The sequence below is a fragment of the Eleginops maclovinus genome, chromosome 22, assembly GCF_036324505.1.
Source record: "Eleginops maclovinus isolate JMC-PN-2008 ecotype Puerto Natales chromosome 22, JC_Emac_rtc_rv5, whole genome shotgun sequence".
Lineage (NCBI taxonomy): Eukaryota > Metazoa > Chordata > Actinopteri > Perciformes > Eleginopidae > Eleginops > Eleginops maclovinus.
Genome location: NC_086370.1, coordinates 22,991,290 through 23,006,289, shown reverse-complemented (window position 1 = coordinate 23,006,289; position 15,000 = coordinate 22,991,290). Strand labels below are relative to the sequence as shown.

At 43.3% G+C, this 15,000-nt stretch overlaps 1 protein-coding gene across 1 annotated transcript in view; it reads right to left on the bottom strand.

The window, feature by feature from the left end:
• epas1b (endothelial PAS domain protein 1b) overlaps window positions 1-15,000 on the bottom strand; it is a 43,041-nt gene that overhangs the window by 23,475 nt on the left and 4,566 nt on the right. The window contains exon 3 of the mRNA XM_063875080.1: window positions 3,601-3,791. Coding sequence (XP_063731150.1) covers window positions 3,601-3,791 — 191 coding nt within the window. The remainder of the gene's footprint in view (window positions 1-3,600; window positions 3,792-15,000) is intronic.

Below are 15,000 nucleotides of genomic sequence, written 5' to 3'. Positions count from 1 at the left end.
CTGCATCCCCCCCCCACACGCACACACACACTGTCCTCCCCCTCTATACTCACCCACTACCCTCATTACCTTGAACCCTCCTCCCTATGCCCTCAGACGCCGCCTACTTTCTTCTTCTTCTCAAGATCTATAAGGTCTCTTTGTTGACTCCTGGAACACAGTGACATCACTACGGAACACTTGCGCTCCTATTGGCTAGCGCTCCAACACAGTGTACGTGATAGGTTAAAGGGCGGGACATCTCTAAGCACCTCAATATGAGAAACATAGGGCCCCTTTATCCCCTTCCTCTCCTCTTTCTCTCCCCTTCCTCTCCCCTTCCTCTCCTCTTTCTCTGATCTTCCTCTCCTTTTCCTCTCCCTTCCCTTTTCTTCTTCCTCTCCCTCTCCTCTACCCCTTCTCTCCTCTTCATCTCCCTTCCCTCTTCATCTTCCTCTCTTCCTCCTGTCCTCTATCTCCCCTCGTCCTCTCCTCTTCCTCTCCTCTTACAAATACATCTTCACATCCCTCCTCCCTTCTTTCCTCCCTCTTGTTTCTTTCTGTCTCACTCATTAATGTGTTGCAAATTTGATTAAAGGTGTGTGTGTGTGTGTGTGTGTGTGTGTGTGTGTGTGTGTGTGTGTGTGTGTGTGTGTGTGTGTGTGTGTGTGTGTGTGTGAAGCAGTACTGATGACTTGATGAAACGCTTTGTGATTGTGCGTCTCATTCATTTAGGGATAAATAAAGTCTGTCTCTCGTTATCCGTCTGATCTCTGAAACACTTCCAGAGATTTAAAACGCTCGATTCAAAGTTCAGAGCGGTTCACAGAGAGGTCCACGGGTTATTATGGGTAACGGGGACACAAAGACCCCCTCTCTTTCCGTCCTGATCCATCTCTAAAAAAAACCTGGGCTGAAACAGAGGAGTTTATGGGATGCTGCAGTGATCTGTTTGGTGTTTCAGCCAATCAGAGACAGGCTCTGTATATATCTGAGACCTGGAATATAGGGTTGATGAGGAGGATAATAGAAGACCTTTTTTTAACATATTTTAGTTTATCATTCAGTTATTTTAGTGATCAAACACATGTAACGTACGCAGTTAATTCAAATCAAACCTTTATTTAAACTAGGTCAATTAAAGTAACGTATAGTGACGGACAAGTTATTTACACAACGAGGTAAACAATAAACGAACTAAAGGACATCACCAGCTTGAGATACAGTTATTTGTTATCATGGTTAGAGCTGTGCATATTTAAATATATATATACTTCTTTCTGTGTGTTACGAGAGAGAAACTTAGGATTTGAGGCCTTGCAGCCCATTTACATACACTCAAACCTGCATAACAGACTCCGGGAGAGGGACGACAGCACGGGGCCCCTGTAAATCAGTCAGGGCTTGACGTATTAAAAGCGGCTAAATAAAGAAATATTCATTTGGTTTCTGATTTATGGGGAACAAAAGAAATAGGAAGCGGCCGTCGCCGTCGTTTCGGGAAGTGTTTGCTGATGCTTCCCCGCTTCCCCCGCCAAACAATGAAGAGCAGTTTATCAACAGATAATAATCAGAGAGCACAGACCCCCACTGAAACCACCAGAGGTCTAATGAAACCAGTCAGGGAAAAACAGACGGATCTGACTTGTTTTTGAACCATGAGGACATGAAATGATATCAGAGAAATGAAAGTCTTTCTCAGTCGCGCAGCGGGTCTTTCCTTTAGTTTTTAAATTGAGTTTTTCTGTGATCTCGTTCGGAGACGGCGGAGGAATTCCAGAACAATAGCTCTGTTTCTCCGTCCAGCTTCCTACGCTTCTAAATTTAAACAAGACGAGAGGAAGGAGGACAAGTGAGGAGAACCTTAATTTCCCCTTTTGCTGGACAATTAGTCACACGTTCCAACACACACACACACACACACACACACACACACACACACACACACACACACACACACACACAGAAATAGCCATGGGACCGTACAGGATTTTATCACTCCAACATCGAGTAATTGTACCGTCTCTAGATTGATAAAGTAAGAAATAGAGCCTGATATATTGTTGTTAGAAAGAACGTACTCATTACTTTATTGTTGTTTATGATTATGAATACAGAGGTGAAGACACACATTTCTGTATCAAATGCAGTGGCGGCTGGTGAACATTTTTTTGGGGGGGGCGCAGTTGGGCGGCACGGTTTAAATAGCACTTTTTTTAGAGGTTTAGCTTAAGACAGTTGGTTAGGTGGCTGCGGCCACATTCGTGCTTCTTACATTTTTGTGTGAAGTGCTTTAGATCCTTCATCCCGGTTGTAGTCCAAAGTGTTTCAGTCCCAGGACTTTGAAATAACAGACAAGGGAAACAAAAAAGCCATTGCTCACTGTACAACCAGCTAACCAATTCCGCTTAGCATACAAGTTTGAGGAGAAAGTCCGAGTGTAGGTTCTCCCGCGATCAGTGGTCGTCTGTTGAATGTTTAAATCCGGACGCTCGGGTCCCAAGTCTTTCAATTTCTTCTTTTCGACATCTGATAGTCGATGAAACGGTGTTTTAAGTAGAGCTTGCACGGAGTTCTCAGCCATCGATGTCGCCATATTCACTCAATCTAAGTTTCACCTAGCTACGGTGCTGCTCTTTACGCTTGTGGTTAGGGAATGATAACGATGCTGATTCGCCGAAAATAGTCCAATCGCGTATCTAAGAATGTCACATTGAACTAAGAAACAATGCCATTGGCAATGCCACAGATCTAAGTTTCATCCCCCAATGAAAAGCTATCCTTGCTAAAATGACTGAGAAAAGTATAAACTCTCCCATAGACTCCCATGTTATCGGCGCCCACGGACGGTAGCCGACCTGCCTATTCTCAGAAAAGGCGAATGGCAATATATTATGTCCGGACACATTTTAACGGTTCTTGACAGTGGTCTCCCATACACATTTAACCCATAAACACGGTACATTTCTTATTTCAATTATGTTGTATATATAACGTTTTTTAACTCAAAAAGTCAGGGTGGGCGGCGCCCAAGCGCCCACTATTGACGCACCGCCACTGATCAAATGTATATATTATTTTACTACACAGTCATTATTGACACTGCAGTGTGGAGTATCTTTTTAGTGCCAATTCAGCGCTGTATATATATTGTAAATACACACTTATCTAATGTTGATATATGTTGAGGTACAATGAACATATTTCTATTTAAGGTCTTATTTTAAAAGAAACATTTTCTTATTCAATTTGATCTTTTAATTCATTTATGATTCTTTAAATATAAGAAGTATAAATGCATTAATGTGAATATACTATACTTTTATTCACATTATGAATACATTTTATTTGATGTGATCTTCTTATTGCATGTTTTTAAGTTACTTCTGAAGTTTATAGAAATATTTCTTTATTAAAACCTGTCCCTAAATAAGCTTGATCATTTCTGTTAGTGGTGACTTTTTCCTCCCAGTTACACAAATGTAAATGCCCCTGTCATCAGTGTGTGTGTGTGTGTGTGTGTGTGTGTGTGTGTGTGTGTGTGTGTGTGTGTGTGTGTGTGTGTGTGTGTGTGTGTGTGTGTGTGTGTGTGTGTGTGTGTGTGTGTGTGTGTGTTCCTACCTGTGTTGAGCACCTTGTGTGTGCGCAGGAAGCTGATGGCCAGCCTCATGATGGAGGCTTTGTCCAGGTGGGAGCTGACGCTGTGGGGGAGGGGCAGCTGGTGGGCCAGCTCGTAGAACACCTCGGTCTCTTTGCTCCGCCGGCAGCGAGCCGCATCGCGAGACTTCTCCTTACGGCGCTCCGAGCTGTTCCTGGAGAACAAGCACAAGGTTTCAGAGGACGGGTACTCTCTTGGTTTAGGGTTAGGGTTAGAACAGCTACTTCCCTTTGATGCTTTACAATAGAAACATGTCTAAAATATAGGGGGGAAAAAACTCAATAAAAGGGCAAAAAAAGTAGTGCATATTTTAATAACTGCTGCTCTGCACCGTGCATCATTCCTCCTGTTCATAAAACAGTATTAATGAACGCTTACAATGCAAACAACCAGAACACATGTCAGAAGGTAGAAAGAAATGGAAAAACTACACACACACACACACACACACACACACACACACACACACACACACACACACACACACACACACACACACACACACACACACACACACACACACACACACACACACACACACACACACACACACACACACACACACACACACACACTTTGATTTACGACGGCCGCTTTGTGGACACTTATTCTTAGAAGTGTCTCATAAATCTCCTTGTGATTGGACGAGTGTGACCGTCAAAGTCTCACAGTTGGTTCCACTGAAGATCAAAACGCTCCTCAGAGTAAATGAAAGGGAGTGTTGTTCGCTGGAGTCACACTGACACGGTTTGCCACATTTTAAACGGCAGACATTTCAGAGATTTCACGCCCGCAAAACACCAGGTTATGAAAACTCATATTCACATCATGAAATTAAAGGACAACTTAACCAAACGGGAAAATCATTTCCATCATCAGAAACACACAAATCCTTCAAAGTGAATCCTACTGAGCAAACCTTTGTTGACACATCACAACAAAGAGGATGCTACGTGTCGGAGCACAGCTGCCGAACATCAGGATATTAATAGGAGACCATTTTCAGAACCTTAAATTGGACAGCCATTTAAAGACCAGGGTCATTATTTTCATTTCCTCAGATTTATCCAGTTGCTCAATTGCAAAAACAATAACGTCACAAGAGAAAATAAAACCTTTCTAACAGAAAAACAACAGCTTATTGTCTCGGCTGAGGACAGGTTTTGCTGTAAGTTAGCTTACTAAGACAGACTGGAGAGGAAAAAGGACACACGTCATCTTAAAAGGCCCTATTGTGGTTTCCCCTCTCCCGTAGTGTGTTATATAGGTTTTAGTGCATGTAAATGGTCTGCAGAGGCTAAAATCTCCAAGTTCTTGAACCTAGTAACATCACTACACAGGTTAAGGGGGCGGGACATCTCTAAGCGGTTGACCAATAAACAACAGAGCCGGCCAGCTAACCAATCAGAGCAGACTTGGCTCTGGTTTCAGACAGAGGGTGAGCCAGACCCCACAGACTCTTCCAATTCAAACACATCAAGAACACGATAGAGTACAATTGACAATAAACACAGAAGCACCATTATCTTATCTCATTAAGTGTGTGTGTGTGTGTGTGTGTGTGTGTGTGTGTGTGTGTGTGTGTGTGTGTGTGTGTGTGTGTGTGTGTGTGTGTGTGTGTGTGTGTGTGTGTGTGTATGTGTGTGTGTGTGTGTGTGTGTGTGTGTGTGTGGCACTGTTTGATTGTCTGGGGCCATTGTTGCTGCAGGTCCCAGCAGACTGTTTCAGGATATAGAACAATGAGAGTCGCAGCGCTTCATCTGATGCACTCGCTGACCCACCAATCACACACTCACTCACACACGTGTGTGTGTGTGTGTGTGTGTGTGTGTGTGTGTGTGTGTGTGTGTGTGTGTGTGTGTGTGTGTGTGTGTGTGTGTGTGTGTGTGTGTGTGTCATGTTGAATAGGTTTCACACAGGTTTATTTTATACAGTACCGTCCTATTTATATTATCGTATCATGGTAGTTCTACTCACAGATAAACCCTTCTTTACAAGAGCAGAAGAAGATTGCGGATACAGTTGTAATATCAAAACAAAAGTTCATTCTATGACAAGAAAATGTTACGAGACTTTTGGGAACGTGTTATCCATCCTGCTGGCTACAAAGGTTCACTTACTTTTCAAAATTGGAACTTCTAAAATCTCCCTTTGTAGATTCTGCCTCCTTATCATAATTCTGAGTGGATCAGATCTCTTCTCTGTAAGCTGTTCTCTAATACTTTAAGAGAGAATCTATACGCCGATGCTTCATGAAAGGCAGGTTTTCCTAGAAATGAAATCTCATCAGTCGTTCATAAATAGCATCTGCAAATATTTCTCACACAAACAAAAACACGCTCAGTGACGGACACACCACTTCTACTGCGGATACAGTATGTGACCAATGCATGCAATGCCTATCACAACAGCGTCTGTGATAAAGATCACACACACACACACACACACACACACACACACACACACACACACACACACACACACACACACACACACACACACACACACACACACACACACACACACACACACACACACACACACACACACACACACACACACACACACACACACACACACACACACACACACACACACAACCACACACTACCAGTGAGTAATGGCACTGCATGACCCAAACATGACAACTTAGGGTCTGAAATGTCCTTTTTTAAATACCTAAAATAGAATCCCAAAAGTAAACACATTAACGGCCGTCTTTACAGCTTCATGAAAACATGGATCAAACGAGGGTTCCTTGGAAAAACAGCCTGGTATGAATCATAGCTGTGGTTGATGTTGATGCCAGAAAGCGATGTGGAGGCAGAGATATGGTTCTGAGTTCTGCTCTGATTCACCGGCACACGTCAGAGTTTAAAACCCGGGAGAGAATCAACTCGAGCCGAGACGCTGCCGGGTATCCTCATCATCCTGCACTTGCACAAACATGGCAACTGTAACAGGAGATCTGAAAACAATCTGCAGTTTGAAGGTGTGTCACCCTCTCAACCGTGTGTGTAGCGGGGGTTTTATTCTGCTCACAGAGAGCGAGATAAATAGGTAACCAGATTGTGAAAGACGAGTATAAGAAAATGCATACCTGGCATTCTGAAACCTCAGTGACAGAAGTAACGCTGTCACTCCAAACCACAGACACGCACACACGTACACACACCGGACACACACACACACACATAGACAGAGCAGCAGGGTTTTAGGGTTGAAGACAATATTAATAGATGGATAACTGTACCAAAAACTGAAGAGGCGACAAGAGCAGTCGTCAAGCTCCACGACTAGATGGACGTAAACCCAGTAAACATTGTGGCTTCCCAGTTCTCCCTGCACATCTGGAACTGGTTGAAATATTCCCAGTGCACCTGCAGAATGGACTCAATTTATGCCTAAAAATCCCATGCAAAGATTAGTTAGAGTTTAATGTCTTTACCATTTTACCTACGTTTCTGGCTTAATAACAAGTGTATTAACTTATTGCGTAACCGCCAATCAACGCCAGCAGCCCGACAGGCTGCTACAGGTGTTTTCTACCTCTTAATCTGGATGTAAGGTTTATCGAATTTCCTTTGAAGTTGGTTTGTCAGCCATTCATGTTCCTCTCTCTCCCATAAAAGCTTTAATGATCACATCTTTAACTCTAACTTGAACTTGTCAGACGAGGCCTCATCACTGCAGCCGCCCACTTTCCAGGGAAAGTCCTGCATCAGAGCGAAGCTGAAAATAATAGCTCCTTCATGTCTTAAAGTCATATATCACACCTCAAACCACAAATAAATCCAGAGTTCTGGTTTCTTTACTCCCTCTTCAGAAAAAAGGAGAGTAAAAGAAAGGATCAGAAATCTCAGTCTCAGTGTCAGCCTGCTGCCTGCCACTCGTCCCCCGCGGACCCACCGGACATCCATCCCCTATTTATTCTCCGTAAGCTGTCTCTGCCGTCTGACCAGACATCTGACCCCATCTCCATATCTCTGGACTCAGTAAACCCTTTCTGACCCACAGAGATATTGTTTTCTGGTAGCACTTTAAGTTTTTACGGGGAAATCTGCATTTTGTTTTTGACCACCAAGATAAGGCTTAGCTTCACACCTGCACCGCAACCCTGAAGTGTGCAGAGAAGCTCTTAGTGACACAAATGATATATTTTTGACGAGGTAATAAAAGAACTTAACCGCTGCCAAAACGAGGCTTGGGGAAATTTAAGATCCTTTTTTTTTTTGGTGAAGTCAAGATGCATCGAGCCGTTAAAAATATTTCGTCATTTATCTCATCATGCATGCCAAGTGTTAGCTCAAGTTCAAAATGCAATGTTTGGATTTACACATGCTAATGTATATCAACACACACACACACACACACACACACACACACACACACACACACACACACACACACACACACACACACACACACACACACACACACACACACACACACACACACACACACACACACACACACACACACACACACACACACACACACACATACACACACACACTCCTGCTCTCTGTGTGATTGTTGTGATAACAAGCCAAGAGTGCTTATAGGAAACAGATCCTGCAACCAGAGCAGGTGTCAGGCTGTGTGTGTGTGTGTGTGTGTGTGTGTGTGTGTGTGTGTGTGTGTGTGTGTGTGTGTGTGTGTGTGTGTGTGGGATCATTTGCTCTGTAAATGTTGTAATCTCCTCCTTGTCGTTCCCATCGCTGCGTCTAAAGAACAGATCTACAGATTTCAACGAGGGCGACTGAAGCGCGAACATTTGACCGCTCTTTGACTCGGTCACACGCAGTCTGCCGGTCTGAAGATCGGTATCGCCGTTATCTCCGAGGGAACGCAAGGAAATGTTCAGAGTAGCTTTGCAAAGAATTACAAATGGATTCCCCCAAGTTTCATCACCTTCCTATTTATAGCTTTCCTTTTCTTTCTGTAGTTATATCCCAGCTGAGTTTAATACTGGATTCTGATTGGACAATTTGGTCATTCCAGAGGCCAGGTATTTTCTGCTAGCAGACCGTTGTAAGATATCATATCAATCCGCAGAAAGAAGTCCAATACTAAATATTCTATTATTTTCAGGTAGTTTAGGGTGTAAAAAATAGTCCTATGAAATTGCCCACATTCAAACACACACACACACACACACACACACACACCTTTCCTTGCTTACAGTGGGTCTTCCTGTAGTTGTGGCGCCGGGCCTAACACAAACACAGAGCAACAATACAGCACAGGCTAATCTGTGATCCTGAGGAACATGGAGTCCTGGAAACACAGCCAAACACACACACACACACACACACACACACACACACACACACACACACACACACACACACACACACACACACACACACACACACACACACACACACACACACACACACACACACACACACACACACACACACACACACACACACACATACACATGGCCGAACAAACAGCTATCCCGGACAGGGGCCCCGAGTTCAGCTCAATCAGGGGAAGAACGATGGAGGAGATTGCTGATGATTCTGATAGTCCATGAAAGAGAGGCACACACACACACACACACACACACACACACACACACACACACACACACACATTCTGGCACAAACAAACAAACCGCCCACGCCACGCTGATGGTCGGGATAGCCTCGCTGATTGAGAGAGGCGACGAGGAGAGAGAGAGAGAGAGAGCCAGAGAGAGAGCCAGAGAGAGACACAGGTGGTGTGAGGTCAGCTGACCGCTCGGAATCACAAACAAGCTGCAGATTTAAACACACACACACACACACACACACACACACACACACACACACACACACACACACACACACACACACACACACACACACACACACACACACACACACACACACACACACACACACACACACACACACACACACACACACACACACACACACACACACACACACACTTCTGGAGCAGTGGAGAAATGAGTGTTGAAACCCGAAAACTTGTCAGCATTTTACCTCTGGTAGCCCTGGTCTGAAAGTCAATGGTTTTCTGAATATGTTTTTGGTTGGCCGGCAGCAGGCTGACACTGAGATTTCTGATCCTTTCTTTTACTCACTTTTTTTCTGGAGAGGAATTAAATAAATCGGAGCTCTGGATTTATCTGTTGTTGGAGGTGCAATATATGACTCAGCAGCTTTAAGATATGTAGACACTATGCGGCGGTGGTGGCAAAGTCCATAGGGGCTTGGCCTGGGAACTGGAAGGTCACCAGTTCTGGGTTTTTGCAGCTGACCAAAATGTTAGTTTCAGATTCACAGGTTAAAATAAGAAGGTGAGATCAGCGCGAGTCAGTGGTTTTAGGAAGCTATAAAAAGCAGCTGTGGGAAGAAGAGGAGAAATATTGATGTGTGTTACCATTCTTAAACCTACACATTGTACGTGATAGGCTAAGGGGCGGGACAACTCTAAGTGATTGGTCAATCACAACAGAGCCGGCCAGCTAACCAATCAGAGCAGACTAGGCTGTGGTTTCAGACAGAGGGTGAAAAGAGGTGGTGCAGCACAGGCAGTATGAGAAACATAAAGAGCTTTCTTAACATTGAAGGCATGGAGAAACAGGAGAGGCACTATGTTACATGCCAGGCATGCTGTACTTGTGGTGCTGTTTTCCCTCCGGCTCTTCTCTCTTCACTGCAGCTAATCAGCAGCTGATCAGTACCTGCTGGTGCACCTGAGACTGATAGCTGATTGGATCCCCTCAACCTCAGCTGGCCTATCAGCACATCAGTACTTATTTCTTTTGTTTGGCACAATCTCCCTCGTCTCCTCCTCCTCCTCCTCCTCCTCCTCCTCCTCCTCCTCCTCCTCCTCCTCCTCCTCCCTTAAAGAATGTTTGTGTGCAATATTCTGTGTTAAAAGGAATACACCTTTTTGATGACTTCCACTCTGACTACCTCTTGTTATTGGTTGTTGTTTGTTGCTGTCCCCTGGTCACCTAGACCTTGTTGGGGACGTAACACACTACATACTGATATACACCTGAACATCAACAGGAGAGGACTCTTTAAAGTAGAGAATCTACATACTGATATACACCTGAACATCAGCAGGAGAGGACTCTTTAAAGTAGAGACACTACATACTGATATACACCTGAACATCAGCAGGAGAGGACTCTTTAAAGTAGAGACACTACATACTGATATACACCTGAACATCAGCAGGAGAGGACTCTTTAAAGTAGAGACACTACATACTGATATACACCTGAACATCAGCAGGAGAGGACTCTTTAAAGTAGAGACACTACATACTGATATACACCTGAACATCAGCAGGAGAGGACTCTTTAAAGTAGAGACGCTACATACTGATATACACCTGAACATCAGCAGGAGAGGACTCTTTAAAGTAGAGACACTACATACTGATATACACCTGAACATCAGCAGGAGAGGACTCTTTAAAGTAGAGACACTACATACTGATATACACCTGAACATCAGCAGGAGAGGACTCTTTAAAGTAGAGACACTACATACTGATATACACCTGAACATCAGCAGGAGAGGACTCTTTAAAGTAGAGATGCTACATACTGATATACACCTGAACATCAGCAGGAGAGGACTCTTTAAAGTAGAGACACTACATACTGATATACACCTGAACATCAGCAGGAGAGGACTCTTTAAAGTAGAGACACTACATACTGATATACACCTGAACATCAGCAGGAGAGGACTCTTTAAAGTAGAGACACTACATACTGATATACACCTGAACATCAGCAGGAGAGGACTCTTTAAAGTAGAGACACTACATACTGATATACACCTGAACATCAGCAGGAGAGGACTCTTTAAAGTAGAGACACTACATACTGATATACACCTGAACATCAGCAGGAGAGGACTCTTTAAAGTAGAGACACTACATACTGATATACACCTGAACATCAGCAGGAGAGGACTCTTTAAATTAGAGACTCTACATACTGATATACACCTGAACATCAGCAGGAGAGGACTCTTTAAAGTAGAGACACTACATACTGATACACACCTGAACATCAGCAGGAGAGGACTCTTTAAAGTAGAGACTCTACATACTGATATACACCTGAACATCAGCAGGAGAGGACTCTTTAAAGTAGAGACGCTACATACTGATATACACCTGAACATCAGCAGGAGAGGACTCTTTAAAGTAGAGACTCTACATACTGATATACACCTGAACATCAGCAGGAGAGGACTCTTTAAAGTAGAGATGCTACATACTGATATACACCTGAACATCAGCAGGAGAGGACTCTTTAAAACACACTCCTCCGGGGGAAATGTGCAAAACTCAGGGGGAAGTTTCTGCATGTTTTCTCTTAAAATTCCCCCTGCTGTTCTTGTGTTTTAGATCAAAGGTGAAAGCTGTATTTATTGAGTCTCACTGTCCTGAAACACAAACTGAAAACAGGTATGACGTGTAATCTGATCGAAGTGTAAAAGGATTAAAGAGATTTAAAGAGGAAGGAATGCGAATCTCGTACTGCTTTTCACTTTGTCACCACTCTCACGGAGCGTCTCAGATACCGGCCTGCACGGCAGCCAAAGTACAGTCCTTGATACTGAAGTTTGACAGGAAGAAACATACCATCTCTCTTTGTGTTGTATACAAAAGTGGACTGTTTACTTTATATGGAGTGTCTACTTCTACGTTTAGGGACTTTTTAAAGTGTTTACTGCATATAAACAGGCTCTGATACGGGGATTTTAACAGTCAATCTAATCACTTCAGAGATATTGTCTCAAATTGCAGAAGCTTTATTCCACAGGTAGAGTCCCTTTAGACCTCCTTTCAAACACATTCTACACATTTGACTTGACCCAGAATTGACATGCAGTGTGATCTAATCGCCACTCATATTTTAGATGCTTGGTGGATCTTTTGCGTCGTATCTTGATGAAGAAAGATCGAACTCGGTTAACCTTGCAACGCGTGACGCAAAACAACCAAACATTTGGTCTCTGCAAGAAGAAAGGTCCCGGTTTGGGTTAGAAGAAGCTACGGACGTGATGTTGTGATGACATAACGACGACTTTGTATCGGGAAGAGGTCTTTTATTTCATATATTCTGTTCGTTTTGTGAGTTACCAACTGTCACCCCCCTATCACACTGACCTTCTCACCCCCTACCAACCCCCACGGTCCCTGAGATCCACCTCAGCCGGTCTCCTATCCAACCCCAAGTCCAAACTCTGCAGACCCTTTTCTGTTTCAGCTCCCAGGCTTCCGAGGAATTCCCTCCTCCAAGATCTCCATGACTCCGAGTCCCTCACAGGTTTCCAGTCCTGTCCATTCATAGACCCCCCCCCACCACCATCAATCCATGCTAGTTGATTGTCTTTCTTTACTCTACTCCCTCAACCAAACCCTCCCTTATATTATAAAGCATCTTTGAGTCCAAGAAAAGCGCAAAACATATGATTTATTGTTATTATTTATCTGGTTTGTGTTCAGACTGATCAGTTCTTATGTATTCTTATCTGTATTATTACATTTTAAGCAGTTTGTAATTGAGAAAAATAACAAATGTTAGCAAAGACTTACAGCAAATTGGAAAATTAACCAAAAACAAGAGTCGAAATAATAGAGAAAGACTTCAAAAGTTACAATTTAAAGAGCATTTTTCTACTGATGCTCTGTTTTTATCTCAAATGTAAAACCCCGGTGCGCAGAGGCAGTGTTTGAGGATGCATTACAGATATATTTTGCATCCTTCAGTCAAATGGACTTTGCTTTGGGAAGCTCCAAACTCTCCATCGTCGCCCTGAGGGATTCTGGGAGGAGTCTGGTGCTCGGCCAGGTGACAGTAGCAGAGGAAGAGGAAGAATGGGAGCTGGCCGACAGGAAACAGGAAATGGCGAGGAGACAGAGTTCTGAAGGAGGGGAGAGCGGGGGGGTAGTGACCTCAAACATGGAGGCAAAGAGAGAGGAGGAGGAGGAGGAGGAGGGGGAGGAGGGGGAGGAGAGGGTAAATATGAGAAAATGTGATATGAGGAAAAAGGGGCCTCACTTTACTATCAGTGTATGTAATATTGTCTTCGTTAGAAACCTATAGATAGGAAATGTGGCTGCGGGATTCTTTTGACTTCGTTTCTTCATGGTTTGATGAACTTATTGAAGTCCCTTTGAATAAAAGCGTCAGATAAATTAAATGTGGCGTTATATTACATAAAGCCAACACACTTCTGTCTGCTGTTGTACACACTGAGGCCCTTTCTCTGACACTTACTCTATGAAACGGGGTCCAATAGCACGGGTATAATAAGGACATCATAGGTGTCACATGTAAACCCTAAATGGGCGGTGTAGGGTTGGAAAAAAAGGTCATGAAACTGTTTAATTTTAGCCTAGATTCACTGGAAAAACAGCAATAAAGGCCAAACAACTCTTGGGTACTTCTGGGTCCTTTCCCTCAGAACCTTCCTAAGCAAGATTGACATCAGATCTCAGATGAGAGTTTGGATGTTGGGTTAGCATTGGGGCTCACAGAGAGGATGCAGGTTTCTGCAGATCTGCGATGACAGCACAGCGTCAGTCTGCTCGTCTCTCTTCACACTCCTCAGGATTTATGTTCCTCTATATCTCGCCGACGCCAAAGAGCTTATCGCTGTGTTTCAAACAACCCTCTGTCCTCCCCTTCTGCTCTCTGTCTCCTGGGTTTGTCAGCCTGTCCTCCTGCTGTTATTACTTTGGTTTTAATGATACATTTCTAAGCGTGAAAGAGGAATAATATCTTTAATAAAATCAGCTTTTTAATCAGAATCAGAGTCTTATTTTATTTTGTATTTTTTTGTTTGGAAATTGAATAAGATATATAAATACAAAAAGCAAAAATGATCGAACAAAACATAAAAAAACTAGTATAAAAACATAGAAATGTAAAGTAAAATGTCCAATAAAAGACAGAGTAAGGTATATAGACATAAGAAATTAACATCCAATGTCAGATAAAAGATAACAGATCGAATAAAAATACTACAATATATTTGTGTGTTCCAAAATGTAAAGCTGTAGTTACTGTTCCACAGATCACAGCTTCATGTTGTGCCTGAATATCTACTGTTACACCTCCATAATGTTGATGAAAACTCAGAGATATTTCCCCCAGATATCTTCATGTCCTCAGTGATGTAATGCTCTGCTGCCAGCTGATCGGACTCTGACCTTCGGACAGCGCTCTGACATGTTGAGAGATGTGAGCGGGTTCCTCTCAGAACCTTCACTTATTCTGTATCAGTCTGTAGCGCCTCCACTTTAAAGAGTCCTCTCCTGCTGATGTTCAGGTGTATATCAGTATGTAGTGTCTCTACTTTAAA